The 27,969-nt window shown below is 34.6% G+C and overlaps 2 protein-coding genes across 3 annotated transcripts; one reads left to right on the top strand and one right to left on the bottom strand.

The window, feature by feature from the left end:
- Positions 1-3,793: 3,793 nt before the first annotated feature.
- On the bottom strand, positions 3,794-6,201 carry LOC143231696 (protein FAM200B-like). Of its 2 annotated transcripts, none has more exons than XM_076466289.1 (2): positions 5,784-6,201; positions 3,794-5,706 (listed from the first exon to the last, which is right to left on the bottom strand). In XM_076466289.1, exon 2 carries the CDS (start codon positions 4,928-4,930, stop codon positions 4,322-4,324), a length of 609 nt encoding a protein of 202 aa, XP_076322404.1. In that variant the 5' UTR covers positions 4,931-5,706; positions 5,784-6,201; the 3' UTR covers positions 3,794-4,321. The 2 variants fall into 2 exon arrangements, with proteins under 2 accessions (XP_076322404.1, XP_076322403.1); XM_076466288.1 differs by having other exon boundaries at positions 3,794-5,683.
- Positions 6,202-11,688: 5,487 nt separating this feature from the next.
- Positions 11,689-15,188, top strand: LOC143231695 (uncharacterized). Its single transcript, XM_076466287.1, has 3 exons — positions 11,689-11,712; positions 13,646-13,737; positions 14,403-15,188. Exons 2-3 carry the CDS (start codon positions 13,683-13,685, stop codon positions 14,990-14,992), a joined length of 645 nt encoding a protein of 214 aa, XP_076322402.1. The 5' UTR covers positions 11,689-11,712; positions 13,646-13,682; the 3' UTR covers positions 14,993-15,188.
- Positions 15,189-27,969: the final 12,781 nt, after the last annotated feature.

Here is a 27,969-nt window from a genome sequence, read left to right as displayed (position 1 = left end):
GGTGGGTGGTGATGACTAGCTGCCTTCCCTCTAGTCTTACACTGCTAAATTAGGGACGGCTAGCGCAGATATCCCTCGGGTAGCTTTGTGCGAAATTAAAAAAACAAACAAACTCAAAGTTCGGCTTCTATTTTAATGTCTGGTCTCCATAGTTACAATATGCAAATATTCAGTAATATTGTGGTTCAACTTTATTGTTGTCTTTCTTCATAGTTTGTATTGGTTTCAAGTGTAACGATACTCTTGAATCAGTTGTTGTTGTAGTGAAATGACGTAGGCAAGAGAGAAGGAAAATTGACAGAAAAATAAAACTGGTGAGAGGTTAGAAATGGGAAAACTTAGAATATATTGAAAGTTGAGTTATGAAAACGAAATTTTATCCTTTAAATCTAATGAAGAAATTGTGCCTAGATTATAAATAAAGGGTTTTTTTCTCGTGATCACGTGTATGACGATTTGTCGGCGTAGATCTCAGAGCAACAAGTTTTAAGTGTGACAAGTGTTTTGTCGTCTGTAGATTTATTCTGTGCATACGACTTGAACCTTTTATATATATATATTTATATACAGTATATGTATGTTTTATATAAAATATAAAAATAGAGAGAACCACAAATGTTTTAAGATTAGATTAAAGTAAACAAATAGATGCTACTAAGAAACAAACACTTAAAGTTGAAAGGTTTACACAGTTTACTAACAGTGATAAAAAAATGTAAGATTGTGTGATACTCGTGGTTTTCTTAAACTATGCTTATGGAGCCCTTGAAATCAGGGGCGTAAATCCTGGGGGTATAAACCCCCCTTCATTTTAGGTAGGGGGTATGGTGCATACAATCATCACTCCCCTACAGTTTGGTCTGTTGAATTGTTTTATTGCATTACGGGCCTACAAATTGTGTTTGTTCTTGTGATTCTCGTGTTCTTACCAATCGAATTACATAATTAGGCCTAGATGTAGGCTTTATCAGTGACCAAAATGTACATCTTTAATATAGGCGTGCCTCTAAGCTTTTCGATCTAAGCAATAGTTCGTAAGTATCAGTCAGTAGGCCTAAGTATATATGCAAGTATCGTGGCAACAAGATTACTCTGTGACTGCATGTTTACAGCTTTCAGGTTCACGTAATCAGAGATTACCAATTTGCAAATTGAACAGTCCACATAAGTGGTTGCAAAAATCATTCCACCCATCGGGTGTAAAAAATCTACACACCTGGATGACAGTAACAGGCAACGTCAATTTTTTTTGTAAATCAAACACATATTACTAATTAATACTAAATGACTAACGAGCTCTTAAGTTAAAACTATAATGTACTTTATTAATGTCCAAGTCACTTTATTGTATACGGTTCAAGTTGCTTTCTAAAATTGGAAAATGATTCAAAACAATGAAAAAAAAGAATGTTACGTTACGTGAGACTTTCCAGCTAAACAAGAATAACAAATTTTGAAAAACTTGGATTAACAACTTGAGCTATAACAATACAACTATGGAGGTAATATATAAGGCTAACAGGATAATTTTGCAGAGGCCTATCGTTAACTCTAATCTATGCTATATGTATTTTCATAAACCAACAGACTTTTCCATGTATGTGCAGCCACATAAATTTGTTGGCATTATACATAATAAACTGTGGATGACTCTTAAGATGTTTTAAAATGCTAATAATTTAATAACATATATAACCTCACCCATGAATTTTGTAGCTTCCAAGCAAACTGGTTATTTTAACTGTTTTACTTAACTTTTAAATTGAAATACATGTTTTTGATAATTTTTATGCACTTAGGTAAATGTTGTCTTGACGGGAAAACGTTGTTCATGGAAATTTTTTAATTGTTTTTGCCCTCGATTTTATCTCTTATTTTGGGTCATTTGTCTGTGATATCATTCTCACTTCCTAGTGACAAATATTTTGAAAAGCTAAACGTATTGTTATAAGTTATCTCTTTTTATTGTAAGTCAGTTATTACACAGATTTGGTATGGTATATCAAAACTTTAATAGTGTAGGCCTAGAACGTTTCAAGTTTTGGTACAAATTAGGCCTAAGAACGTTTCAAGCCGTGGTGTTTTGTCAATACTATTCGTTTTAGCAAAGTTTAGAGAAGTAGTCTTACACTGCAAATACGAGATTCAGCAAATTAGAGAAGTAGGACGTTAGCGACGTTAGTTGTACGATTAGGGTACGTTTAGGGTTATTGTCATGTTAACGTGGTACATTTAGTTAGTGTTTCTGTAAATACAGCCTACAGGTTATTAAGTTTGTACGAATTTCAAAGCTAAAAATAAACTAAATTCATTATTGTTACGTGGACTGAACCTTTAATTATTTCAACTCGATAAGTTAAAAGAACTCGGGAACGAATAGATAAAAATAACAACTAATAAAATTAATAGACGTGCGAGTAATTTGAATAAAATATAACAAAACTCTGAATAAACCTGAAGTTAACCAAGCTACAAACAATACCAAACACTCTCCTTACAACAACATACAGAGTTCCCAGAACCACATCATTACACATATATTCAAACATACCAACGATAATAGATAGACTCCTACATAATACAATAACGTATTTTGATAAAAATTCGATGAAATATGAATTATTATGCGAACTAGATAGGTACCGTACACATGATGAAGATTGTCGTAAACATCTCTCCCCGATCAACATATATTTTGACACAAAAATAAATTAAAATAAAAACATGATAATAAATAAGTAAATAAATAAATAAATATATATATATATATAAAAGGGAGGGAAAAGAAAATGTCCACTATCAAAGTAGACTTCCAACTGATAGGGCAAATAATATCGATAAACGTACGAAACTAGCAGACGGGAATTACCCTGAAAAGGGTCGGAGTGAACTCAGACCACTCTGACCCTAAACCAGTAGCCATACCAGCTTACACTGTTTGATCATGTAAGTAGAGGAAGGAGGAAGAGGTCAAAGTGTACCTGACCACCTCCAGGGTACATAAGATCACCTAAATCCCGAGAGAGAGACGAAATCTGAACTTAACTTTATATACTGAATATTACAGCACCAGTTCAATGTTTGAATGTTGAGCGTTTCTTGTTACGATAAAATTATTAATACGAGGTCAGAAAGAACGAAAGATAACTTTAAAAAAAATCCTTGAAGAAGTTTACAAAAAAAAAAGATAAAAATAGGCCCAAGGAAAGAGACGTAAAGAAGTACATATATAAACCAGGAAGAACAAAGTAAAAACTAGAATAAAGATATAACAAAAAATTTTATAAAAAGATGGCAGGAAACTAAATTAGAGAATTTTAGTAAATAAAATATATCGGTGATAAAATAGTTACCCCAGAAAAGATATGTAAAGTTATCTGTTCGATCTAACGATAAACGCTAGGTTGAAACGTCATCCATTTTAAATAAAAATATATAAAAAAAATTAAACTCGGCGATAGATTAACTTATTCTTTGATCTTTATTTCTTTTATTTTGTTGTCTAGAAAAAAACAACTTATTTATAAATTTGTTGATGAAATGTTTCTAGAGCTTTAAAACCATTATTCTAAACCATGGGTCACCAAACTTTTTTCACAGAGGGCCAGATTACTTGGGGAATGAGAAGTGTGGGCCACATGATCATTATGTTCAATACTCATAAGCTAGAACGAAAGCTCTCTGTAAAAGACTTATCGCTAAGTTTAGGATGCCACATTAGCCATGTGTAACATGCAATACACATAGAATATACATGCAATATGTAACATACACATATAATAAAAAACAGAAATACAACCAACATTTTAATTTACCAAGAGGTTATCAAAGAAGGTGACATTAGCAAAAACAATTGTCACATCGCACATAGTGAGTACACATCTGAATTTCACTAAGCCGCAAAAATGTTAGTGAGATTTATGAAATTGGTGTTTGGCTTTCAAAATATCTTCAATGTTCGGTTTTGAATTGCTGCATCCAATCATTAGAATCGCTTTCGAATGTTCATCAGTCAACCTTGATCGATGTACCGACTTCACATACTTCATTTTTGAAAATGCTTGTTCACAAATATAAGTTGTTCCAAACACTGATGCCATACCAGATGCGAACTGCTTCAGCATTGGAAAATCATCTTCAGGTATGCAGCTGTAAAATTCAATAAGTTGTCCCTCTCTGTGTTTTGATTTCAACAAGTCATTTCGTTGCAAATCGATGACCTCCAGCTGAAGTTCCACTGGCACATCACCAATGACACAATCAAAAGAGAATGCCACTTTCGATTCTGTCGAGATCCGAAAATCTCTCTGAAAATGTTTATTTAAATCACCAATAATACTTTTCTGAAACTCAGGTTGACATCTTCTGTGATTCCAGTATGAAACTCATTGAAACACTGAAAATGAGAGAGGTTTCCTCCTTCCAAATGTACTTCAAACAATGACAGCTTTCTCTGAAATCCTTTGATGATTCTATAGAGATCACAGACAAGGTTATTCTTCCCCTGAAGTTTCAAGTTCAATTCATTCATGTAGGATGTGATGTCAACCAAAAATGACAACTCTGACAACCAGGTTGGATCGGCTCTATATTTCTCGATAATAAATATATCTATTTCTCTTCTTAGCTTATAAAAACGAGACAAGACTTTACCGCAGCTGAGCCACCTCACCGCCGTGTGATAAGGTATGTCATAGAAATTCCAATCAATGTCTTTAAGAAACGCCTTGAACTGGCGATGATTAAGTGCATGACCCCGAATGAAATTCACTGCAGAAATGACTGGTTTCAGTACACAAGAAATATCTAAGTCTTTTTCACAGAGTGCTGGCTGATGTATGATGCAGTGTATAAACAGAGTGCTTGGGAGTTGAAGATCTTCCAACTGTTTCCTGATCAGCCCCACCAGACCCTTCTTTACTCCGGCCATGTTTTTTCCTCCATCAACTATTACACCTCTAAGCTAATTCCAATGAAGGTTATAGTCTTACAAAGTTTTATGCACTTCCATGAAAATGTCTTCTCTAGTTGTTCTTCCGTGCATGCTGCAAACTGATGCCAACTCTTCCGTGATTTGAAAGTCCAAATTAACTCCACGAATGAACACGAAAGGTTGTGACGTACTCGAGAGATCAGTTGACTCATCCAGTGCCAGAGAATACAATAGGAAGTTTCTAGCTTTTTTGGCGTATCTGTAATGCGATGTTCTCTCCAAGTTCTTCTGCTCTCCGTACAACTGAAGTTGTTGGAAGGCTGATACTTTCAAACAAATTGTATTTTTCAGGACACAGTTCATTTGCTGCTTCCATCATACACTATTTGATGAAGTTGCCGTCAGTAAAAGGTTTTCCTCGCTCTGCCATCATATGCACTATTTTGTAAATTGTACGAGTGACAGATTCATTTTCAGCAAACTTTCTCGTGAAGAGATTCTTTTGAGATTCAAAAACACGTTTCATGGATTCAAATTTCTCAGAACGGAACTTTTCTGAAAATTTTAAATATGTTGATAGATGTTTTGTTTCATAAGATTGTACTCTTTTAAAACGGCAACACTTTCATATCACACAAGTAACTTTCTGGTTTCCACAAAGAAGTACTTTTCTCCCCATTCTTCACGTCTCTCAGAGTTCACTTTTCTTCTTTTAAAAGCAGCCATAACGATGGATGAAAACAACAGGATCTGAAAATGTAAAACACAGAATGCTGTGAGAAAAGTATTGTACTGGTCCAAGAACGCACAAACAAAATATATTGAAACGTACGTTTGTCACGACACTTACCTAAGAACGAGTTACGAAAAGCGCATAACCCGACTACTAAGAGAAATGAGCTTGCTGAAGAGGTAACCCTAGGCCGCAGATTTACAAGACAAGTCGATAGGACGAGGGTTAAGTCTGTACTTGTTTTTTTGAAATCCTAATGTTTTAATAGATACGTGTCTTGATATGAATAAACGGGCAGCAAAGACGAAAGAAGAATTTTCCTATTGGTTAAAAATGCGCGTGACAGCCTTGTTTCTTTTTATCATGACGTCTTGTGTTTGCCAGCTTAAAGCGACCATTTTGTTATGACAGTCGGACATTTGATGAAATGTCACTTTTTATTTCCAAGCGGCTAGCCACTGGCGAGCTGGACAAAATGACCTCGATGGCCATATCCGGCCCGCGGGCCGTTGTTTGGTAACGCCTGTTCTAAAATAATAAAATTAACCACATGTAATCTACACTAGTAACATACTCAGAATGTGAAATGGAAATCTGTGTACAAAAAGAATCATAATAGTAATTTATTTACGTAACAACAAACTCCAATATGTCAACATATATTTCGAAAGCAAAAGATTACTAACAACTTTATCACTTGTTTATTCCCAGAAGGCAGTTTCAACATTTGTAGATAAGAGACACTAAAACATGTGAAGTACCTTTCGAAATTTACAAGATACAATACAATAATACAATTAATTTGTCACAGAAGTTATAGTAGTTTATAACCTTAACTTTAATGAATGATGATTATTAAGCTGATTAGTAAAGGTTCAGTGTTAGTCGTAACTTGTCACTTGTTAGGAGAATTCTGTCAGTTTATAACTTATTGAGTAATGGGTGTTTTGGTTGATAAAGTTTCAGGCCTAGCCGTAATTTCCAAGTAGGGTTGCACAAGTTTATAACTTATTGAGTGTTGTATACTAAGTTCGTTGAACCAGTGTAACGACTATTTTCATTACACTTGCTTTGACTGTCAGAAGTGTTACATCCAATTCCGTGAGATATTACATCATATAGTTACCAAAACTTTCTGAAGAATATTATAACGATATTCTGTTGTTTGTTTCATAAGTTAATATTTAGAATAAACAAAAGAACATTGGTAACCATAAGTTATTATAAATACTTGAGACGTTAACCACTATATACTTAAAATATAAGAAGACGTGTAATAGTAAGACATTTTACTTTTTCAGATATTAATCAACTGAACAATATTGGTTACCATGAGGTGTTTCAGTTTTCTTATTCTTTTGGTGACAACATTGGAAATAACTGGAGGTAAATTAATGTTTTTATAATCTAATTTAGGTTTCAAAGACTACAATTCAAACCGTACAAATTTCAACTTATCAGTAAACGAACGAAATCGTTTAGTTCAACACTGATACTTGTTTTCTCTACTGATTATAACATGACGTCATTACTGTAAGTGACCAAACATTATTCAATACATTCGTCACGTAAAGTCTGTAAAATTTGGCTTCATACTTCAAACAATATTTTGTATTTATGATTTATCAAGCGTAAAAAATTCAAACATGGATAAATTATTTTATAGAAGACTGTATTTGTTTTTTCCCCTGCAGTATTTATATAAAGAAAGTTAACACACCTCGTTACTAGGTAAAGATATTACGTTAATAACTCAAAGTTTGTTGACTTCAGTGAATTTAAGCTAATATAAAATTTTATTTTTATGAAGATGTTTTCAGAATAAACCAACAAAAAAAGTGTTTTCAACTTGTTCATAATCTATGGTATCACATGGAATGTAAAATATATATAGTCACACCTGATCAACTGAAAAAAAAAAAAAAAAGATAATGTCTACAAGTTAAATTCCGAGGGTCGCGGGTTCGAATCCCCGTCACACCAAACATGCTCACCATTTCAGCCACGGGGGCGTTATAATGTGACGGTCAATCCGACTATTCGTTGGTAAAAAAGTAGCCCTTGACTTGGCGGTGGGTGGTGATGACTAGTTGCCTCCCCTCTAGTCTCACCTTGCAAAATAAGGGACGGCTAGAGCGGATAGTCCTCGCGTAGCTTTGCGCGAAATTCAAAATAAACAACCGAACTACAATTTAAAATGATAGACACCTTAAAGTGGGGTTAAATAGTGTATGTGCGTGTTTTCTTATAGCAAAGCCACATGGGGCTATCTGCTAAGACCACTGAGGGGAATCGAACCCCTTCTTTTAGCTTTGTAAATCCGTGGACTTACCGCTGTACTAGCAGGGGTGTGGGGTTGAAACATAACCCAATTTACACCCACAACATGTCCAGTTTATCAGCCATATTTCTTAACAAATACGTTTTGTAATTACAGGAAGCATCACTTCAGAATTTCTTCTGCGAACATCAGCCTAACTTTTGTACTCATAAAGTCCTGGAATTTTAAACTTGTATTTGATATTGTTATCGGACGCAATCATGCTAGACATTTCCACAAATATTTACAGTAAATGTTTAAAACAGAGTGTAGGCATAAGTTGTTTTTCAACTGTTGATATACGTGAGTTATATAACGTTATTTTTTTAAGTTAAAATTTTAGTTTGAATTCAAACTTTGTGTTTTCAGATTTGTTACACCTAAATTTATAACAAGAAATCAGTGATGACGAGAAACCCACTTGTTGAGAAATTTATATGCAAAAACGGCTCGTTTGGGCTGAGAAAAGTTTTTCTCAGCCCAAACGAGCCGATTTTTATATAAATTTATAACAAGAAATAAATAAATAATAGTAGCTACTATTCGTCTGTAGATGTCGCTAGAGAGACTGAAAATATGAATGGCTACATCGACAAACTTTTACTACACCTTAAACAAAATTCTGAATACATTTCAAGAATTGATCACTTGTTGTTTAAACTGTAGTAAACAAATAAAATATTTCTAGTTACTGACGTAGTCATCAGAGGTCTCTTAAGTATTGAACGCCGAGGTGACGTAACACTGTAAAACGACGAAACCAATAAGAGAGTGGTTTTGAATGCAAACATGGGAGTTTGTAGGGTTAGAACTGCGGGCACGTACAGACACAGACAGAATAGATTTATTGAGATAAACGGAAGTTTCCAAGCAAGAATGAATAACATAGATGTACAAATCATTCTATGGCTCCTTCAGACGGTGGTCACGTGACCTTGATTTCTGCAAAAGTTACGAAGTTTGGCGGATTTAAAATAACGAAGGTGTCTGGATCGTCTCTCTTTTTCGACCAGATTCTAAAATGTGCTGCCAATACAATTTCACAGAAATCCAAAGATGAAATTATTTCTGGTACTGAGTGTTCCCTACAGAGGTATATTAAAGATACCTTAAAGAAAGTTAAAAGAGATCAAAGAATAAGATTGTTTACAAAAACCTCTGTCTGTATTTACAGGGTTTTTTTTTCATCCTTAATTCAAATGTAATTTTACAGAACAATATGGAAATCTTGTTTAGAAATAGGTTAATATTCTCAACAATTTTCACTCGATATCATATCACAAGATAATCAATAGTTATACATATCTGTGTACATAATAATGAATTATATTTGTGTTTATATTCGTATTATCTCGTTTTTTTTATTCTATAATTAGTGTAAATATTCACACATATTCAGTAATATTTTCTAGGTTCTCATGAAGGTTATGTGTACTGAATTAACGTATTCACAATACATGAGACGTAAAAAGCCCATCAACACTATAATAAGTCGTAAGTGAAGGTTAAATACTGTATCAGTTATCCTATAGAAGATTGTATAACCTTGAACCTTTCTCTGTACCGATTCTCATACTAAGAGAAGAGGAAGCCCATTTCAAGAGATGACACAGATATTTGTGTAAGTTGGCTTCAGTTAGGATGTTTACTTCCTTTGGTAAATTATTTTAAATAATCTTTCATTTAGAGACTTTAAGAATTGTGGGATACCACACTAAGATCTCGACCTGACATAAAAGTGAGATATGTCTATGATTTTTCTGTCTCGTCCCATATTGTGCTTTCCTCTTCTTCTGGTGAATAATTTCTCACCACTCCAGAAACTAGTTACAGCTGTATTGTAAGAACCAGATACAAATGTGTTACAGGTGCGTGGCTCCATTTGTTAGGCACCAGTGTACTTGAATACCACATTTTTATATGAGCCACACTGGATTTCAACACCTAGAAAACAAAAACATAATTTAGGTCGTGTCTTCAACCCGCAGATTGCGGTTTGCATGGACTTCATCTGTTATTTTTATTAGTTTAGAAAAAAAAAAACATTTTGGTCTTCATATGTGATGAGAGATTCGACATGGGCCTGAAACTTCTAAAAAATTCTGGAGTTCAAGAAAACTCATTTCAAAAGATCTCAAATTTTGTTGAATTTGTTGTTGTTTTGCAGTAATTATCCCTTTATTTTACCTTCATTACTCACGGTGGGTCAGTGGTCAGTTTAAAGACCTAAAATGCTAAAATCCGGAGTTCGATTTCCCGTGGTGGACAGAGTTTATACAGCCTATTGTGTAGCTTTGCACTGACATAGCAGAAACAGCAGTGTTGCTCCAAATCTTAAAACATATCCAGCTGTTTTTATTTCCGATACTTCTGTATCTATTATCACTACTTAATATTGTGAAACGTCGTAATCTGTGACTGTATTATCAAAAGTTTCGATTCGCATATTTCTGGTCAAAAATCTTATAAAGTTTATATTTAAAATAATTAGAATCTCACGCTATGTAATCAATACTTTATTTTAGTACCCCGCTATTACAGCGGTAAGTCTACGGGTTCACAAAACTAAAATCAGGGGCTCGATTCCCCTCGGTGGACTCAGCAGATAGCCTGATGTAGCTTTGTTAAATGGAAACACACACAAACACACACGTTTTATTTTAATTGTGACATAAAGCTTTCTGATTAAAGTTTACAGTCACCGAATATTCTCACCCTTACAGCTTCAGGAGCGATATAATGTCACGGTCACTCCCACTTTTTTCGGCAAAAGAGTTGGTAGTGAGTGATGTTGACGTTGGGCGAGATAATAAAAAGGAAACTGATGAAAATGTTGTACGCAGTACTTCTGAATAAAGTCGTTATTATAAATACTCCACTCAGAAGGTCTTGTGATCCGTCATTTAGTATACCTATCAGCCGTAAGTTATTATACGTGAGGTTAATATCACTACTTGTCAGTAAATAGTTTGTTTGTGTTTGACTAGTTCTCTTTCCACCAGTCTTTTACTTCAATTTGAGAGACTGTTCGTGCATACAACTACCGTGCAATTTTGTGCAAATGTTCAACAGACTATTTAGATTAATCTAGTTCTAAGAATTTGTCATAAGGTTTCTACTTATAATAGTCGCGATCTAATATTTTATTGTGAAGTTTCAGTTCAGAACAGACGTGATCTAAGACTCTGTTACAAATTTTCTCTTGTCTGTCCGAATATAAGAATTTCACTCTTGTAGCACAAGAACGGCGCTCATTATCGCAGCAATAGACTGTGAATACTGACCACTCAAATTCACGGTTTGACTACAGTAACCATTAGGTCGTATTCCACTCATTTAACTTTAGAAGCCTTAGCCCCGGGGCCCACAAATGACAGGTGTATTTATGTAGATCTGTCTAGTCAGGAGAAACTTACTTTGAACAGTAATGATAAAAGTATTGTTCTGAGAAACGTTCCACTCGTAAAATGTTAGGAAAAAGCTAACGTAATCTATACCAGTGACAGACACACTTCGAATGAGAAAAATAACCATCTGCACACCAACACGAAGTTCTTGTGTAATTTCCTTACGTTACAAAACTCCGATAAGGCAATATTTACTGGAAAAAGAAAACATTGTTATGGTATTTGATTACTAAAATAACTGATACCAGATCAGACTTAAACGTATAAATAGCTTTCTTCTGAGTTCAAAACACAGAAGTACAAATAGTGCATTATACAGGTAAGTACTGTTTGTTTATATTCATCAATAAGGTTTCTGTTTAAAACTATGTTTATGTGTGATATTTAGGTTACTACATGGTGAAGTAAAACAAACTCAAAACCCCACAAATATTACATCCACTTCACTATTATAAAAGGCCTAATGGTATTTCTTTGGCTTGCTGACCCAAGCTTCGGTGATGAGCCTTTAAAGGACGAAACTGTAGTCAGTAGTTGAGTGTAGGGCCAATCACAGAATGCATTAGGTATCTACGTCACAATATTGTCTTTTGAATTTAACCTCTGGTGATAAACTAAAGGAATTCGTAACCTAAATATCTAATAATGAGAAGAAATTCCCAAATGGAGGTTTTGTTATTTAGAAATAAGAGCATGTTACATATTTCACTATAAATTGTTTGTTTATTTTGAAGTTAAGCAGAAAGCTGCACAATGGGCTGTCTGTGCTCTGCCCACAACGGTACCGAAAACCGGTGTCTAGCGTTTTTGTCCACAGATATACCGCTTTGCTACAGGGTGTGGGCTTTACTGTGAAAGTGTTGAAATTCAACAGAGTGCCCGAAGAGATCTGGGTTTCGATACCCGTGGTGAGCACAGTTCAGATCGACCGTAATGTTTCTTTATGTTTAACTAGAAATAAATTAATTCATTTTGTTCCAGAAGAAGTAAACATGACGAAACTGTCACGGTGATTATATTTGTTAATTATAATAACAGCAAAGTAAAACACATTCATGTTAAACTGTTTATTAACAACGTATTTTATCATGAAGCTTCTAATACACGGAGATAATGTTTATTAAAGATACTTCATTTGTATAATATAAGTATCATATAAAAAAACGAGTCATTGGTGTCAACAGGTCCTCTGGTGGGTAAACGGTAAGTCTATATTCCACCGTTGATAGAACACAGATAGTTTATTGTAAAGCTTGTGTTAAAAATAGAACATCTTATAAAACACAGATATTATACTTGCAGATATAATGATAACATTTTTCTGTATAAAATGAACTGACAAAACAAAATACACAATTTATGAATGTCGTGAAACCAGTTACTAAAGTTAATCTTGATTCAACAACATGAAATGTAAATGTAACGTTTTTTTTAACTGTATTGGAAACCACTCACAAAATATTTATTAATCAACAGCTTAATAACTAAGGATGAAACTGTTGCAGCTTTGTTTGAAAGATTGACTAATGAGTTGGTTGGTTGTTTTATGGCACAAAGCAGCTGGACTATCTGTGCGACTAATGGGACCTTTATATTACTTCCACACTAAAATAGGAAAAAAAATTATATTCAGGTAGGGCTTCATAAGACGTGGTTTGATTTGTTTTGAATTTCGCACAAATTCACACGAGGACTATCTGCACTAGCCGTCCTTAATTTAGCAGTGTAAAACTAGAGGGGAAGGCAGGTAGTCATTCCCACCCACCGCCAACTCTTGGGCTAATTTTTTACCAACGAATAGTGGGATTGACCGTTAAATTATAATGCCTCCACAGCTGTAAGGGCGAGCATGTTGGGCGCAAGGGGATGCGAACCTGCGAGCCTCGCATTACGAGTCGAGTGCCTTAACCCCTGGCCATGTCGGGTTGAAGATGTGGTAACATTGACTGTATCGACGTCCAAGCTCCTTGTTGTTCATCTCCCTCAGTCTCTGTATAGTGCTAAAAACATCAGTTATTGTTACTGATTATTTCGGTGCTAACTCACAACTGACAACTTTCACAGTTCATTCATTTTATACTGTACAACTTTTAGTTATACATTTATTAAAACTGTCTACCAAACAATCAACCATCTCTGTCATTTCTTAAGACTGTGTACTTATGATCTGAAATTGATTTTACCTAAATATTAAACATGAACATTGTAAAGAACGTTAATAAAGTTTAACTATTATTATTCTGTTTTTTCAGATAACAAATATTAAAATACTGACGGACGTTATAAATCATGAGGTGTTTCAGTTTTCTAATTATTTTAATAACGATATGCGTAGCAAGTGGAGGTAAGTTTGTTTAAATTTATGATTTATATCACAAATATGTCTTTTAGTGTAAACAACTCAACAAAAAGTCAGACTGTTGATGTATATGTGGAATATACCACGTTTGTAGAAAATATCTTATTTTATAACTTTATACTCAAAATTATTTCAAGAAGATATTTCTATAATTACTGTGTCTATATCGTTACTATAGTTTTAAGTTCATTTTAGCCTATTCTTAAGGAAATTTGATTTGACTGGTCATCAAGCAGTGTCATTTGTATGTTGTGTTTAGACGTTACGAAACACTGAGTGTACTATAGACCTAACGACACATTTTCCTTCTTAAGATAACAAAATACGTGTTCACGATTTACAATAATAAATATTATTGTGGCTAACAACTGTTTATTATTATTTTAATCGTACGGTTTGTTAAAAAATAATCAAGTTTCTATTAGATTTTTAGGGTTTGTCAGATTTCTAGAGTTCATACAAATAGTGAATAATAAAATATTACCAGATTTGATATTTTGATCAAACATTTACCTTAAAAAACAACCTTAATATTCTCCAAAGAAATAATAAAGTTATTGGTTCACAATTTGCTTTAAAGAACTTTTTGTTTAACTCTCGTTTAGCGTCATTTTCGAATTCAAAATTTTCGTTTTACTTATTGTTCACAGATGTCGCTCGCACGACTGGAAACATGAATGACTACATCGACAAAGTTCTACAAAACCTTAAAGAAAATCGTGAATACATTTCCAAAATTGAACCTCTTGTTGTCGGAACTGCAGTAGATGAAGGCAAATTCCGAGTTACTGATGTTGTCGTCAGAGGTCTCTCAAGTATTGGACGACGAGGTGACGTCACATTAACAAATGACGAAGCCAATAAAAAAGTGGTTTTGAATGCGAACCTTGGAGTGTCAGGAGTTAGTGCTAGTGGTAGATATAGATACAGACAGAACAGATTTATTAAGCTAAAGGGAAGTTTAAACGCTAGGATAAATGAAATAGCAGTACAAATTATTCTGTCAGCTCCTTTGAACGGTGGACAGGTGACCTTGGTTTCCGCAAAAGTTACTCGTTTTGAGGGATTTAAGATAACGAAGGTATCTGGAGCTTCGTTCCTTTTCAACTGGATTCTAAAATATGCTGCTAACAAAATTGCAAAGAAATCAAAAGATAAAATCGTTTCTGGTATGGAGAGTTCTCTACAGAGATACCTTAAAGATGCCTTAGTTAAAGTAACCTTCCCAGGAAGCGTCTGAATGTTGTATTGAAACACAGAGGTGTTTTTAATATTATACAAACTAATGTTTAGTTTTTTAATATAAATATTAGGCTGTATCTTAAATTAAAGAAAACAACAACATAGAACCAGCATATCGTGTTAATTTTAGTTCTGGAAGATATAATGAAATTTATTGTTTAAATAAATGATGAAATAAAATGTTTTAACCAACAGTATGCTCTTCTTCCAAGATATAATAAATATTACATATGCAAGGTTTCTTTACAGTTAGTTAGATAATTTTAACGTCCATAATTAAAAAACTAATAAAAAGTGAGAGTTACAATATTAAAACAATGGAAGCCTAATCACAAAAGAAACAAATTTAACGTCGTGTAATGAGTATAGATCATAAATTATTGATAGGTTACTTGACATCTAGAAATAGACCAATGTCCACGTGACACAGCCTGTCTATTCGTCATAAGAATGTTTGGTTTGAAATTGGTTATAAAAATTTCGGACTAAATCAGTTTTGCATTGTTGCTAGGGTCAACTTTCCACTTTATAATTTCACTTCATTGTCCATTATTCCAATATGAACAAAGTTTTTTTCATTGTGGTGCAAACTAGTGGTGCTATAGCGCAACTGTTTATGGTGATCAACCTACTCGACATACATCTGATGAAAAACTAGCATTTTTGGTTTGATATAATCACATCCATCCAGACCACCGCAACATTTAAAATGCTGATTGTGCATTACATGTTTGGGTTTGTTCTCACAAGTTAGAACTCCTCTATCAAACGTTCTGTATACGGGCCTGATTAAAATAAGTAAAATCAATAATTTATTGTTGTTTCTATAGTAAGACTTTTTTATACAAAATAATTTATTGCTACTTTAAATGCCACTTTGACTTACTGTCTCCGTTATCCCGAAAGTAACTCTGTTTCGAGCTTGCTCGAAGTATTTAAACCTCATCTGTTGTGCTTGAGTACAACAAAACTTATTAAATTTTGTAGATTACACAATGTAACACAAATTTTGTTCCTGGATAGTATGTGCTATTTCTTAATTACTTATGTTGTAAATTTGTACATTTTCATTTGCAGAAGGTCTGAATAACACAACATATTAATTAACATTTAGATGTATTTATGCTAAAGTTATACAAAAATGTTTAGAAGTGAGTTTTTCGAGAGTTGCGAATATAATGTAAATAACTTTCACGTATCAGCTCCCAAATATAGTCTCCCATCATGTTTTCGTCATACGCTCTTTGGTAGCGGCGTTCAAAGTCCAGTATATCTTGGTGGAAGCGCTCGCCTTGCTCCTCAAAGTATGCTCCCATGTTCTCCTTAAATTTATCAAGATGAGCGTCAAGGATGTAGACTTTCAGGGACATCCTGCAGCCCATTTTGCCATAGTTCTTCACCAGAGCCTCAACCAGTTCCAAATAATATTCGGCGTTGTGATTGTCCAAGAAGCCCCGAACTACTGCGACAAAGCTGCCCCAAGATTTTATCCCTTCCTGCTGAGCTTCTTGTGGAATTCTGTGCACTCCAGGATCTTCTTTATTTGTGGTCCAACGAAGACACCAGCTTTGACCTTTGTCTCAGACAGCTTAGGAAAGAAGCATTGAATGTACTTGAAATCTGCAGACTCCTTATCAAGAGCTGTGACAAATTGTTTTGTAAGACCCAATTTTATATCCAATGGTGGGTAAAATACCTTCTGGAGGTCCACTAATGGCTCACACTTAACATTGTGCCTCCTCTCAGAGAACTCGGTCCTTTGTGGCCAGTACTTCCTGTTGTAGAGCGCTGCGATGTCCCTGCTGTCTCAAAGGCAAAGATAACAGGGAAACTTGGTAAAGCATCCTTGGAGACCCATCACGAATGTCACCATTTTGAAGTCTCCGATAACCTCCCAACCATATTCATCATACTTCAAGGCTTCTAGCAAGGTCATGACGCTCTTTGAGGTTCACCGAAAGGTATTTAAAATTTAAAAGGCCTAAAATTTGTACAATATAAAATCTTACTATTCAAGCAAGCAAAAACTATCAGTCTTGCCTTCTACAGTTTTATTGCAGTGCTCGTAGGTAAAATGAGGAGTTTATATTGATCCCTGATAGACATGACGAAATATGACTTGTAGGTTTCACACATTTTAACAGATGCTGTCATAGAGTACTTTTTCGCTCTTTTCTTGATAAATTAGCCACATACATAGCAGAATGTGTCTGGAGAATGGTTGCAGCTTCTTGATGCCATCTCTGATAAAATAAGATAGGTCTATATGTTCATTCACTTAAACAGCCAAAACTAAACTGAAGTGGTGAGTGGTGAGTTCCTGTATATATATCTTACTGTGGAAAGTTCTAGAAAATTCTGAAAGGTTTTTGAAAATCCTCGTAAGTTCCACAACATTCCAGAAAGTTCTTGAAAATTCTCTATCAGCTACTCAGCACTGAATCTACCTGGAATGTTCTGGAAAATTGGTAAATTTGAAAACTTCATTACCCAGGTCACAAAATCAAAGTTTGAAGAGAAAATAGGTCTTTTCCATTTGCTTTAGGTATAAGCAATTGGGAAATAACACTTTCTGTCCAGGAACAATAAAAAGTAACATTGTGTTATATACGAAATTCTTCAACTAAAGACTAGGAAATAGATAATATTAGTATTGAAACATTGTTTGGAAAAGGAAAATAAAGACAGGACTGTAACCTCGATGTGTCACATATATATAAATTTCAAAACTTTTGTATCAACTCCACTAACATTTTGTTTATTTCATTCGAAGTGTCTATTCGCCTTCACCCGCTAGTACAATGGTATGTCTCTGGATTTACAACGTTAAAATCACGGGTTCGATTCTCCTCCGTGGACTCAACAGATAGCTTCATGTGGCTTTGCTATAAGGAAAACGTCAACACACACGCGTCTCACTGAATGTTCCACTAGTATCAGTAGAGGAAATATAAGAATTGATAGTAACATAAATTAATTAAAAAAAGAAAATCTACTTAGCCACTTCTAAATAAAAGGAATTAAAATTATTTTAAAATTAGAAATAATTTCTCAACTTTCTACTGGCTTAAATCAATTTTTTAGCCCCTTAGGTTCCCGTATTTTTTCAAATTTATGGTCTTCCCAAATCTGAGTTCCGCTTAACAACCTATTGTTTCGACACACAAAACTAACAGTTACAATCTAGGAAAATTCTTTGCATGAATGATTTCAAAATATATTTCCCGTGTCTCCTTGTTTTTCAAAGTTCTGAAATGTTCCTTAAAAAACTCTGAGAATTTAATCACTTTGTTCAATTAATTACGGTTGATGTAAAAGAATGTTCACTGGAGTTCCCGTCTGTGAAGTGATAAACACTGTCCGTGAATGTTACCAGAATGATTCGAATTCCCTTTTTACTTGAATATCAACACTGTAATAAAATTATTTCTCGTTGTTACCAAATCTTCCACTTCCCAGTCTGAAGGTACGAATTATATTCAAACTGAAGGTCTAAGTATGAAGAACTCTGTAGCTGTAGTAGTTGTCAACATATTTATGACAAGAACTGAAGACACTTTATACACCAACTCTTTGTTATCGATATGATGATGACATTACATAACCTTCGATAACCTTAACACTTATTCACGTGTTTTATCACATCTAAACCAGATACTTCCAAACCTAAAATTCACGGGAGAAAAACAAGTTGATAACAAATTGTCATTTCTAAACGTTCTTCTTAAAAAGACAAACACAGGCTTTCAAACTTCCATATTTCGTAAGAACACTTTCAGTGGACTTTATGTTCCTGGAAATTTCCTTCATAACCCCTGCCAACAATTAGATTTATTGCAATCAATTGTTGTAAAAAATCTTAACTTTCAGTTTTGTGTACAAAACAACTTCTCTCTCACCACTTCCGGTATGGCCAGAAGGTTAAGGTACTGGACTCTTAATCCGAAGGTCGCGCGTTCGAAACCCCGTCGCACCAAACATGCTCGCCCTTTTAGCCGTGAAGGCATTATAACGTGACGGTGAATCCCACTATTCGTTGGTAAAAGAGTAGTTCAAGAGTTGGCGGTGGGTGGTGATGACTAGCTGCCTTACCTTTAGTCTTACACTGCTAAATTAGGGACGACTAGCGCAGATAGCCCTCAAATAGCTTTGCGCGAAATTCAAAAACAACAACACCAACAACCGTAGGAACCTTCGGAAATATTTTAAAATAGGGGGTATAGCATGTAAGTGTGAAGGGGGGTATACCGTGTGGACCAATGAAGTAAAAGAATATTTATTATGTTAATTAAATTACGTTAGTCTCAGTTCTCGTGTCCCTCTTAATGTCTTATGATTGGTGTTCATAAAAAAGCCACATCTGGCTATCTGCCGTACCCACTGAGGTGAATCGAAACCCTGATTTTAGTTTTATAAATACGTAGGTTTACCGCTGTCATAGCTGACGATTCTACCTAATGATGTCAAGTTAACCTAACGAAATTTTGTGAATGAAATGAACAATAGTTTTACTATCTATAAAAACCTGTTTTAAAAACACGTCTTAACATTTAATTGTATCAATTGTTTATAATTTCCCTTAAACTCTTAGCAAAGTGTCTGGTCCACCACCATCACTAACTATAGGCCTAACTGTCAATTTCTAGCCGTTTGTATTGAGATGTAGTGAAAAAAGTATAATAGTTATAAAGTGTTGACTATTTTAAATTTTTGTTCAAAACAATGAAAATTCATCCGTGTTCGTTTTTCGCTGTTCACTTATTTTTATTTTTCTTCCACATATAGTAACAACCTTTTTCGCTATCTTCTGCTTTCAGTGACGGAGATTATGTAATATTTTAATCGCCTAGCGGTTAAAGTCGTTCATATTTAAACTTTAGGACTATTCATTGAGTTTTGGGCGTCTGTATTAAAGATGTTAATAAGGTTAATAAATATATATCCACGTAAGAAACATTTCAGACAAAAACCTCTAATGCTTTGATTAATATCACTGTTTTATTAGCTCCATATTTCGGTCCTGTGTGTTAGGTGATTGTGAATTGGCTAGAGAAAATTGAAGTCATCTTAAACCAGAACGAAAACGTTTATGATCGCAAGTCTGAAGAATGTGTGTTCCGTTCTAATAATATGATTTTAGTTGTGTTAACCACTGTAAAACATTCACTCAAAGCTAGGTGCCAGGGTCCCCTTTGAGGTTAATTGAAAAGTCAATGAGACGGGCTTTGTTTTACAAAACACCTGATCGTTGAAAGGCTACCTATCTATGAGTGTTTTTCTCATGCTGATGGCAATCTCTTTGACTCAACACCCATAGATTTAACAATATTGGAGATGAATGCAACATGAAACTCGGTAATTCTGATGCGTGTTTGTTTTTGTTTGTTTTTGAATTTCGCACAAAGTCACTCGAGGGCTACCTATGCAATCCGTCCCTAATTTAGCAGTGTAAGACGAGAGGAGAGTCAGCTAGTCATCACCACCCACCGCTATTCTTTTACCAACAAATAGTGGGATTGACCGTCACATTATAACGAGCATGATTGGTGCGACCGGGATATTAATTCTGGTATTTTGGCCAATCTGGATTCAAACCATGATCATTTTGTTCTTAAAAAGAAAAACCAACTTGCTAGCTTAGTGAGTGAATATAAATTTGTATTTCTCGACTTCCCTTATCAAACAAATATCGTTGTTTGTGATGTACAGGGGCTGGACAAAAGAAAGTGCCCACTCTTGAAAGTGTTGTTAAATTTTATATCTTGCATTATATAAGAAAAAAAATGAAACTAATACGTGAATTTTTCACGGGTTTAGTTATATGTTAACATAATATATATGCCTGCTGGTGACATAGCTTTACGTTTGAGAACATACAAGGCTAAAAAGCAGGTAGGGCATAGACAAACAATTGTGTTGTTTTGTGTGTACCTGATGCAGGGTTTGACATTCTTTTATTCCAAATACCATATTTAGTTGGATGTAAAATAGAACCCGCGACCCTCACATCAGACGTCAAGAGCACTGATCGCCTGTCCAAATGTAGCTAGAGTTGATTGATTGGTTGTTATTAAACGTAAAACGACACAGTGGTCTCTGTGTTTTTTCCACCACAGTTATTAAAATCTTATATTGGACTCGTAAGACTTCAGACTTATCGCTGGTTTACTGTGAGCTATAGTCTGAGAGTTATTTATACAATTAATACTATTAAAATTTTCCACTCTATCATTATTACTCACACGTATTAGTTTTATTATATTTGTTTTTACTCATATCTCTATCAAAAATCAAACTATACTTTTCCGAGATTTTATTTGAAAATAATTATGAATTTTTGCAGAAAATATGTAAAACAAAACTATGGCGCAAGACTGAGTGTTTTGAATATTGCGTTAGAATAGGGTAAAACACGACACATTCCCCGGTCTACAGCTTGTAACGCTAACGTCCGGGGTTTTATTCCGTACAACAAATAGCCTAATTTAACTTTACTATAACACATAAATATGACACGTTAAGCCTTAAGAGCCATGTATAATTAAGCCTTGTAATGAAGTTTTATTGAATAATGATGAATAAATTAAAATAATATTAAACACAAGACAATGGTTTTGTTTGTCTTGAAGCGCAGAGTTATATAATAGTTATATAATAGGCTGTTTGTGATGTGCCCTCCGAGGGTGTCGAGCCCTAGTTTTCTAGGATTGTAAGCACGTATGAAATCACATTGTTGAGCCATCAAGGAAACATAATAGTTTGTATAATATATTCTGCTGTTTGTACTAGGTAGCAATATAATAATAAAATATTAAATTATTATTTATTGTAGCTACGAATGAGAAAAGGTTCTGGTTTCAATTAATATAGAGATAATTTAATCTCCTGACAGTGAGTAACAGTAATTTGACATTTTTCTGTATTTTCGTTATATGTTTATTTTTGCTTTGAGTATGAAACATGAATAATTTGGTAAGTATACACATTGTATTACTATATTGTCATGAGTGCATAGTACGTGTACTTTTATAACATAAGGTTTCATTTTCTGTAATGCATAATAAAATATTAATATTTTGTTAACAACATGTGTAAAAACGGCTGATATGGATAGAGAAAGCACTATGTAGAGGAGCGAACAACGTTTCGATCTTCTTCGGTCATCGTCAGGTCGAAACGTTGTTCGCTCCTCCACATAGTGCTTTCTATATCCAAACCAACCGTTTCCATACCAACCGTTTTCACATTAATAATTTTCTCTACACGTGGGTTTTCTCCTCATGACGGATTTTATTAATAAGTGAGATATTGTGGTTAAAAAAAAATAAAATTCCAATTAAAAAAAAAACGAACCTTAACCCTATATTTGACACAAGTTGAAACACAAGCAATTAACACACCATTACATCCACCACTATACTGGTACAGATATGTAGATGACACGGTTGCGGGATTCAGATCTACAGAACACATACTTAATTTTTTCAATCACATTACCTCTATACATCCCAACATCAACTTCACATGTGAATAGGAAGAAAGCAATCAAATATCATTTCTTAACCTCAAAATTACAAGAACCGACACACAATTCAAAACAGAAATCCACCGAAAAATCACCCATACTGGACTATACATTCCTTGGGACTCAGCACATGAAACAAAACAAAAACTCAACATACTAAGAAACCAATTAAACACAGTCATAAAACTATGCTCACCAGATAAAAATAACGATGAATTAGACAAAATAAAACAATACTTCATCAACATCAATAAGTTTCCTCCACAAACCGTAGAAAACATTGTACGCACACACCTAGACAGAAAGCAAAATCAACCAACTAAAGGAAATACAGCTCACGAATCAAAAAATCACGAAACCATATACTGCTGTATACCATATATTATATACAGTTGGGTGCCTCTTAATTGTAAGTCATCCAGGATAGGGAGAGAAGCTGACTTTTCAGACCATTCCTGGTCAGATTTCAGTCTCCTTCAGGGAGTGAAACAGGGAGAGAAAATGACTTTTCAGACCATTCCTGGATATATTTCAATCTCCTTCAGGGAGTGAAACAGGGAGAGAAACTGACTTTTCAGACCTGGTTAAATTTCAGTCTCCTTCATGGAGTGAAACAGGGAGAGAAACTGACTTTTCAGACCATTCCTGGTTAGATTTCAGTCTCCTTCAGGGAGTGAAACAGGGAGAGAAACTGACTTTTCAGACCATTCCTGGTTAGATTTCAGTCTTCTTCAGAGAGTGAAACAGGGAGAGAAACTGACTTTTCAGACCTGGTTAGATTTCAGTCTCCTTCAGGAAGTGAAACAGGGAGAGAAACTGACTTTTCAGATCATTCCTGGTTAGATTTCAGTCTCCTTCAGGGAGCGAAACAGGGAGAGAAACTGACTTTTCAGACCATTCCTGGTTAGATTTCAGTCTCCTTCAGGGAGTGAAACAGGGAGAGAAACTGACTTTTCAGACCATTCCTGGTTAGATTTCAGTCTTCTTCAGAGAGTGAAACAGGGAGAGAAACTGACTTTTCAGACCTGGTTAGATTTCAGTCTCCTTCAGGGAGTGAAACAGGAAGAGAAACTGACTTTTCAGACCTGGTTAGATTTCAGTCTCCTTCAGGGAGTGAAACAGGAAGAGAAACTGACTTTTCAGACCATTCCTGGTTAGATTTCAGTCTCCTTCTGGGAGTGAAACAGGGAGAGAAACTGACTTTTCAGACCTGGTTAAATTTCAGTCTCCTTCAGGGAGTGAAACAGGGAGAGAAACTGACTTTTCAGATCATTCCTGGTTAGATTTCAGTCTCCTTCAGGGAGTGTAACAGGGAGAGAAACTGACTTTTCAGACCTGGTTAGATTTCAGTCTCTTTCAGGTAGTGAAACGTATATTAACCTAAATTCCCATCACGTGTGTTTCCACTTGAGTGAGGGAACATGCATTTGTTCATCTTCTCCACCAGTTTTTTCATCTACAGAATAAAATATAATTAAAGGCTAGGATCCTCTGTTATATTTTAACCAAATCTTCATTACGTTTTCAATATTTCACGTCTAGAAATAAACAGTAAGCCTTTAGTTAACAAATAAAAACAAAACTATAATATTTCTTTTTTAACAGTGATAGATACTCTATGACGTATCACTAACAGTTTTGGTGTTAAAACCATGTTAAGATGTTAATTAAATACTACTAACACTAAAGAAGAAATTTATTGCCATACGTTTAAAGATATCTTTCTTTTTGTTTAAATGTAACGAACTCACAACGACGTACTACAACTTACTACCACCACCTGGTGCTGATTGTCTGTCTTGAGTTACAGTGCACAACGACGTACTACTACTTACTATCACCACCTCGTGCTGATTGTCTGTCTTGAGTTACAGTGCACAACGACGTACTACTACTTACTATCACCACCTCATGCTGATTGTCTGTCTTGAGTTATAGTGCACAACGACGTACTACTACTTACTATCACCACCTCGTGCTGATTGTCTGTCTTGAGTTATAGTGCACAACGACGTACTACTACTTACTATCACCACCTCGTGCTAATTGTCTGTCTTGAGTTATAGTGCACAACGACATACTACTACTTACTATCACCACCTCGTGCTAATTGTCTGTCTTGAGTTACAGTGCACAACGACGTACTACTACTTACTATCGCCACCTCGTGCTAATTGTCTGTCTTAAGTTATAGTGTATACTATCAGTTATCTATACTTTCTGTGAACTTAGAATAATTATGAGATTAAAGTTTGCTCAGCAGTTTTGAAGATTCTATATTGTGGTTCTTCCTTCTCAGCAGTAGTGAAAAATCTATAACCAAGAGGACACTTCTCCACCTTGTGTTAACAGCAGTAGTGAAAGATCTATAACCAAGAGGACACTTCTCCACCTTGTGTTAACAGCAGTAGTGAAAGATCTACACCCAAAAAGACACTTCTCCACCCTGTGTTAACAGCAGCAGTGAAAGATCTATATCCAAGAGGACACTTCTCCACCTTGTGTTAACAGCAGTAGTGAAAGATCTATAACCAAGAGGACACTTCTCCACCTTGTGTTAACAGCAGTAATGAAAGATCTACACCCAAAAAGACACTTCTCCACCCTGTGTTAACAGCAGCAGTGAAAGATCTATATCCAAGAGGACACTTCTCCACCTTGTGTTAACAGCAGTAATGAAAGATCTACACCCAAAAAGACACTTCTCCACCCTGTGTTAACAGCAGCAGTGAAAGATCTATATCCAAGAGGACACTTCTCCACCTTGTGTTAACAGCAGTAGTGAAAGATCTATACCCAAGAGGACACTTCTCCACTTTGTGTTAACAGCAGTAGTGAAAGATCTGTACCCAAGAAGTCACTTCTCCACCTTGTGTTAACAGCAGTAGTGAAAGATCTATACCCAAGAAGTCACTTCTCCACCTTGTGTTAACAGCAGTAATGAAAGATCTATATCCAAGAGAACACTTCTCCACCTTATCACATTTACAGATTCCAGTTCTCTCTCAATGTCAACACCTCCCTTTTTAAAACCATTCAGGTGGAAAACACATTTGTAAGTTTTTACTGAAATACAAATATCTTGCGACACATAAGAGTACAAGGAACACAACAAAATAAACAAATAAAGATTAATATGACATTTTTATAAAACAGTTCTGTGATGATAACAACAAAATGTAACTTTACTAGTTTATTGTTAAAGTGATCTCAGTTATACTGAAAAAAATCTTAAAGAAAAGTAAAAAATCGTAGAAAATGTCAATTGTACGGGCTCTAGAAACCTGGTTTCGATACATGTGGTAACACAGATTATGTATAGCTTTATGCTACAAACAAATAAACTGCTACTCAAGGCTTACCTCTCATACACATAGGTCTACATCTTTCACAAATAAGGATATATGAGAAAAAAGTAGAAATTGTGTGGAGAGACGAGGAAAAAAAAACCTTAGAAAGAACGTAAAATAGTCGAAATGTTTGAAAAAATTAAATTTCCAATCGACTATATATAAAAAAAACTCCATTCCTTTGTCAGTGGGAAGTGACTGAGAAATAAAAGAATTTACTTTACCTTTTGACAATAGATCTTACATAGAAACTTACAGGAGAAACCGGAAGACCTTTTCACACTCACATCTAAAAAAACGTTAGTTCATTATATACGTATGGCTAACACTAAACCACCACAGCAGAACACTTTTTGTACAAAAACGGAACATTAAAAATGGAAAACCAAAACCCATTTAAAGTTTCTGTCTTACGGTAAAACAAAGATCTCAAGAGATAAATATATGAAAGCTTCACTTATTAACGAAATCAATGTAGAAATGAACAGATACAATGGATGACACGTGTAAATAAACCGACATTCAAAAACAACACATGATAACAATACACTTAACATTATTACTTTTAGTTTAACACTTCCTAACTCTAGAGTATCACACAATATTACAATTTGTTTTTATCACTCATAGTAAACTGTGTATCCTATCAACTTTAAAATACACAAATAGATGATGTTAAAAAAACAATAATTATAAAGCATTTTGTGGTTCTCTATTTTTATATTTCATATAGTACAAATATTATATGTATATACATACAGAATAAATCTACAGACGAGAAATATGACTTGTCACATTTCAAACTTGTTGCTCTGAGATCTACACCAACAAACCCTTGCGCACGTGATCGCGAACAAAGACCATTTATTTATACTCTAGGTACACATTAACTAAATTTAAAGGATAAATTTTCTTTTCTATAACTACTTTTAACGTCTTCCGACTTTTCCCATTTATACCTCCCCCCACATTTCTCAGTTTTATATTTCTATATATCATTTTTTCACTGACGTCATTTCTTCACAACAATTGATTCACCAGTATTGTTACATCACACTTCGAACCAAGTTTCGCACGTTCCTCTATCATTAAATTTTAGTGATATTTGAATGTGGTCTGTATATACGATAATAGATGTCACGTGAAGAAACGTTTAGGTCTGAAACATTGTGTGAAAATAAAGTTACCACGGTATCTAGTGTTTATTCTTAGTTTCTTAAACCACGTCATATGTTAATACAGCTGTACAGCCAGTATAATAATTACACTAAAACAGCAAGTGTCCAACATCCCTTTGTATGTGCTGTCGTTCAAGTAGAGGGCCAGAACATGACTGTACATTGCACGTGCATAGCAGTAATATGATAGTGTTATTCATGTGCAGCAAGCACATTATTTTACATGAAGATACCAACAAAGATAACCAAAGGTCAACCTTGTACTTTGTTTAACCAACAACACAAAACCAATTGGCATTATTACACGATTTAGTATTAAACATTCAACTGCTAGGGTAATCGTTATTTTACTAATTTCTTCTTAAGTCCAGTATGGCGGAATAAATAAAGTCGTCCAATGCATGACGTCACGTACACAACCTCTATAATAGCCTCGCATACGTTATACTGACATCTATAGATAGACTTAATAAACTCAAGCCAGTGACAGTGACCCCTACAATAGTCTAAAGAACAGATGTATCTGACCAGTGATGACGAGAAAACCCACTCGCAGAGAAGATTATATATGTAAAAATGGTTGGTATGGATAGAGAAAGCACTGTGTAGAAGAGCGAACAACATTTCGACCTTCTTCGGTCATCGTTAGGTGAAACAAAGAAAGAAAGAGGTAACTGACCGATAGTTGACCACATATTAAGTCGTTGTATAAGTAAGGCTTCTTTAATTTTGCGTTTGTTTATGTTCGTTTCTTTATTTAGTATTTGAGTGTTTTCTATGGTTATGTTGTGTTTATTTGACTTGCAGTGTTCGAAAACGTGTGAAGGTGACTTTTTATGTTCTTTGAATCTGGCTTCCATTTGTCCACTTGTTTCTCCAATATAGAAGTCGTGGCAGTTATCACATTGTATTTTATAAATAA

This window comes from Tachypleus tridentatus, chromosome 11 (genome assembly GCF_004210375.1).
Source record: "Tachypleus tridentatus isolate NWPU-2018 chromosome 11, ASM421037v1, whole genome shotgun sequence".
NCBI lineage: Eukaryota > Metazoa > Arthropoda > Merostomata > Xiphosura > Limulidae > Tachypleus > Tachypleus tridentatus.
Note: the sequence above shows the minus strand (reverse complement) of the source record. Positions and strands in the feature narration are given on the sequence as shown.